The sequence below is a fragment of the Chiloscyllium plagiosum genome, chromosome 4 (genome assembly GCF_004010195.1).
Source record: "Chiloscyllium plagiosum isolate BGI_BamShark_2017 chromosome 4, ASM401019v2, whole genome shotgun sequence".
Classification (NCBI taxonomy): Eukaryota; Metazoa; Chordata; class Chondrichthyes; order Orectolobiformes; family Hemiscylliidae; genus Chiloscyllium; species Chiloscyllium plagiosum.
In genome coordinates this window covers 3,963,446-3,968,478 of record NC_057713.1, presented here as the reverse complement: position 1 = coordinate 3,968,478, position 5,033 = coordinate 3,963,446, and the positions used below count along the sequence as shown (strand labels likewise).

Sequence of the window (5,033 nt, the reverse complement as noted above, 5' to 3'; positions counted from 1 at the left end):
GGCTGGCAGGGGGGAGTTGAGGGGGGAAATAGGAGTGGACTGTTTAATTTTGAATTCCGTTGGATTTGCCGAGTTGAGTTTCTGGTGATAAATTTCGTGTCGAGCTGATAAACGGGTTGTGTAAGTAGGACAGAAACCTCTCTGTAATGTGCAAAGAGATTGCTGGCATTGAGATGCAGTTAATGTTTGCTCAGGTGCCAAGCCCTGAATATCTTCCTGTCTGCCTTTCCGAGTGAGTTCTGTGCGAAATGTGCTGGATTGCACCAAATGGAAACTGGGTGTGCAAAGCAAGATCCAAGTTGTAGTATTTGACTGAAAACACGCCAGTGTGAGAACTTACATTTTTAACAATTTTGAGGTGGAGGGACTGTGTTCCTCAGAATCTTAACAAGCTTTCCTCTGTGCCTTGCCTGAGCAACGGTAGACTTGTAATTTTTGAAAGTAAAATCCCTTTCAGTATCAGATACGGTAGAGTCTGCCCATGGAGGGAGTTCACCAGATTTGATCCTGGGATTGGCAGAACTCGTATATGAAGAGAGGCTGAATCAGTCAGGGTTACACTTACTGGGGTTTAGAAGGGTAGGGAGGGATCCCATAGAAACCTATAAAATTCTAACCAGACTGGACAGGGTAAACACAGGAAGGGTGTTCCTGGTGACCAGGGAGTCCAGAACCAGGGGATCCCAGTCTAAGGATACGGGGTGGGCCATTTCAGACTAAGATGAGGAGAAATATCTTCACCCAGAGAGTGGGGGTGGGGGGGATGTGAAATTTTCTAGACTCCCCATTCCTGTGGAAGCAGGTCCCTGGGCCCAACAAATCCACACTGACCTTCCAAGGAGCATCCCATCCTGACCCATCCACCATCCTTTCCCTGTCACCCAATCTTTCCAATGGCTAATGTACCTAATCCCTGGATACTATGGCCAATCCACCCTAACCTGGGCATCTTTGGACTGTGGGAGGAAACCCATACAGACACGGGGAGGACATGCAAACTCCACACAGACAGTTGCCCCGAGGCTGGAATTGAACCTGGATCCCTGGTGCTGCTAATCCCTGAGCCATCTTAGAAAGTGATTGAGGCCGAGATATTAAATCTTTTCAAGAAGGAGCTGGATATGGTTCTTACAGCTAAAGGGATCTGATGGGAATGAGGTATGGGGAAGGAGTGGGAACAAGGGATTGAGTTGGATGATCAGCTATGATCATGTTGAATGGTGCTGCAGGCTCGAAGGGCCAAATGGCCTACTCCTGCTCCTAGCTTTAATGTTTTTTTGGAATGGAAGGAGGTTATAAATAAATCAGATAACATATACACAGCAACGTAGTCAGCCCAGGTAGGCCGGGTGGTTAAGAAGCACACTTGCCTTTATTGCTCAGACCTTAGAGTATAGGAGTTGGGACATTATGTTGAAGTTGTACAGGACGTTGATGAGGCCTCTTCTGGACTACTGTGTCCAGTTCTGGTTGCCCTGTTATAGCAAGGATATTGTTAAACTGGAGCGGGTTCAGGAAGGATTTACCAGGATGTTGCCAGGACTGAAGGGTTTGAGTTATAAGGAGAGGCTGGATAGGCTGGAACCTTTTCACTGGAGCATAGCCAGTTGAAGGGTGGCCTTATACTGGCTTATAAAGTCATGAGGGGCGTCAATGAGGTGAATGGCAGGTGTCTTTTTCCGAGAGTAGGGGAATTTTATGACCAAGGGGCATATTTTTAAGGTGAGAGGAAAAAGAATTAATAGACATGAGAGACAATTATTTTACACAGAGAGCGGTTCGTGTGTGGAATGACCTTTCAGAGGAAGTGGTGTATATGGATGCAGTTACAACGTTTAAAAGACATTTGGTTAAATACATGAATAAGGAGTGTTTGGAGGGATATGGGCCAAGTGCAGGCACGTGGGACTAGTTTAGTTTGGGATTATGGTCGGCATGGACTGGTTGGGCCGACGGGTCTGTTTCCATGCTGTATAACTCTATGATTATGACTCTTTCCTCTTCCCAGATGCTGATTGATTAATTGTTAATTCACAGCTTCCGGCTGATGTCTGAGGGGTTTTTACAAACACCAGAGAATGCTATGCTATCATTCCCTCAGGTGGAATGGGCAATGCGCAAGTGTAGATTGTGTTGGGTGGTTAGTAATCTAGGGAGTCATGGTTCACGTTGAAACATGATGCCTTGATTTCAGCCGGAATTAAAGGTTTTTTAAAAATTGGTTCCTGGGTTGTGAGTGGCTGAGCCAGTATTTATTACCCTGAAGAATGTGGTGAAAAGCTGCCTTCTTGAACCGCTGCAGTCTGTCTCGTCTTCCATTGGAGTTTGGTACAACTGAGTGGCTGCTGGGCCATTTCACAACATCACAGGATTGTGACAGCACAGAAGGTGGCCATTTGGCCCATTGTGTCTACACTGGTTCTATCCCCTCATACCAATCTCCTGCCTTTTCCCCATAACCCTGCTCACCATTTCCATCCAAATAACCATCCAATGTCCCTCTTGAATGCCTCAATGGAACCTGCCTCCCCCACGTTCCCAGGCAGTCCATTCCACACCTTAACTGCACACTGGGTGAGGAAGACTTTTCTCACATCCCCCTTGCTTCTGATATTGAAGGGGCAGCCACATTGCTTTGGGTTTGGAGTTACATGTAGAATAGATTGGGAAATGATGGTGGGTTTATCCCTGTGAAAGGCAGCTCTGATCAGGATAGGTGAAATAAACCAGCGATTCATATGAACATGAAGACCATTTTGATGCCCATGTATTGAATTCATTTCAATTGAAGATTCCCCCCCCAGCTTCTATGATGAGGTTTGAACTCACATTGCCAGACCAGTAGTTTATACCCCTATGCTAATGTCCCTCCTGTGTATCTGCCACAGAAAAGCTGCTGTCTGTACCTGGTTTGTTCCTTCAGTCTCACACCAACATCATCGATTTAAGGAGGAGCTGATGATAGTGGTGTAGGTACCAATCCAGAGACCCTGTCTAATGCTACAGGGAACATGTAGTTTAATCTCCTCATTGGGGAAGTTTAGCTTCAGTAGAGTGTGGAACTTAAAGGGAAAATGCAGGTCTTCTCAGCAATGTGGGCGGCACGGTGGCACAGTGGTTAGCACTGCTGCCTCACAGCGCCAGAGACCCGGGTTCAATTCCCGCCTCAGGCGACTGACTGTGTGGAGTTTGCACGTTCTCCCCATGTCGGCGTGGGTTTCCTCCGGGTGCTTGGACTTGTTGGGCCGAAGGGCCTGTTTCCACACTGTAAGTAATCTAATTTAATGCCTAGGTCCCGTGAAAGAATCTTCAAAGAAATCTGAATTGCCCTGTGGCGTTGGATCAAAATCACAACCATGACCATCCTTGCTGGCATGACTAGACTCAGCCAATAAATAGAGGCCTTGCTAACATCACAAGGAGGGATTTCATTTTAAATCCTCCCCGCCCCTCACCACCCGGATGAGGCCCTATTTTATTTTCACAGGAGACTTGAGTGCCGATCCTAGTGTGCGTTGGTACTCTATCTTACGTTTCACCAAGGGTTTGGCCAGTGGTCAGCAGGCAAACGTGAGAAAGAAAAGCAGCAGAAGGCTATTCAGCCCATCCAATAACATTGGGACTTCGACCCAGAGAATGTTACCGACTGGCCCACTGCCCAAGTTGCAAAACCTCACACGCCATAGAATCCCCACAGTGGGGAAAGAGACCATTCAGCCCACACCGACCTGCTAAATCCCACCCTGACCCAACCCATTGCCATAACCCCCTCATAGCATTTATGCCATAGCTAACCCACACACTGGGCATTTTAGCATGGCCAAACCCCCCCTAACCTGCACATCTTTGGACTGTGGGAGGAAACCCACACAGACACGGGGAGAATATGCAAACTCCACACAGACGGTCGCCTGAGGCTGAAATCGAACCCAGGCTCTTGGTGCTGTGAGGCAGCAGTGGTAACCACTGAGCCACCATGCCACCAGCATGTTTGGGTTGAGTTTGGACAAGTGTCATGGCTGCCTCATAAACAAAGGCAGCTTGGCCTTTTGAGATTGGTGACAGAGAATGTCCAGCACTGACCATTGGGCCCAACACCTCCATGCCAGCCCCTCCATAAAGATCCTTTCATTCCCTCCCTCATCTCTCCTGAGTAACTCACCTAGCATTGGTTTGTCTTGACAGATTTGTGGTGACTGTTGGAGTTTGTTTAAAAACAAATTGCTAAAACAATGCTTTATCGTTTCCCACGTCGGGGGCAGTTTGACATTTCTGCTTTTCTTCTTCCCGGTCCCTCTCCCGTCCAAAGAAGAGAACGTACCAGTGCATCAAATGTCAGATGATCTTTCAGTGCGAATGGGACATCCAGGTTCACGTGGCCAACCATATGATAGGTAAGCTGAATCTGTCATCAGACAATCGACACACTTGACAGCGCGGGGTTCGACTCCATGGTACTCTGTTTCCTTTCAATTTATCCTCACTTATTTCATTTATTTTTCTGTTGCCGGTGACACTGTGCTTTTGTGAATGTCTGTATGGGTATCCTCCAACCTCGTCAGCCATAACGTCCCCTTGGCCTCTCTCCCAGTGTCCTTTCTAAAGAGGAGAGCAGCTTGCTTCTGACCGAGTGGGCCAGACTATCAAGCATGGCTGCTGTGGCACTGGGTTTAAGTGGATTGGGGGTTCAGAGTAGGGAGAATTGGGTTGCTCTGGGTGTTGTAATTAGGGATTGTAATGTTCCTTACCCCTTCCCCGTGTCTCCCAGTCACCATCGAGGTGGTGTTGGTCCACGGTCCCCCTCCCCTCAGGCCTCTGTGTAACGTGGGTGTACGGTCACAAAACACCGGGATGGTGTGTACGCATTTATCACTCATGCACATCGCACGTTCTCAAAGGCTGAAGATGTTCTCTGCTCTCTCCAGTTTATCAGCCGTACTCTTCAGAAGGTTTAGTCTGTGAATGTGAAGCGGTTTACTGTGATTTTCAACAGTTTGTCACTTTGTTCTGTTCCTCACACACACACACACACA

At 47.7% G+C, this 5,033-nt stretch overlaps 1 protein-coding gene across 2 annotated transcripts in view; it reads left to right on the top strand.

Annotated features, from left to right (window-relative positions):
• LOC122548816 (zinc finger protein 521-like) overlaps positions 1–5,033 on the top strand; it is a 282,012-nt gene that overhangs the window by 30,104 nt on the left and 246,875 nt on the right. For both annotated transcript variants that reach the window (XM_043687614.1, XM_043687613.1), the window contains exon 2: positions 4,310–4,394. In XM_043687614.1, coding sequence (XP_043543549.1) covers positions 4,310–4,394 — 85 coding nt within the window. The remainder of the gene's footprint in view (positions 1–4,309; positions 4,395–5,033) is intronic.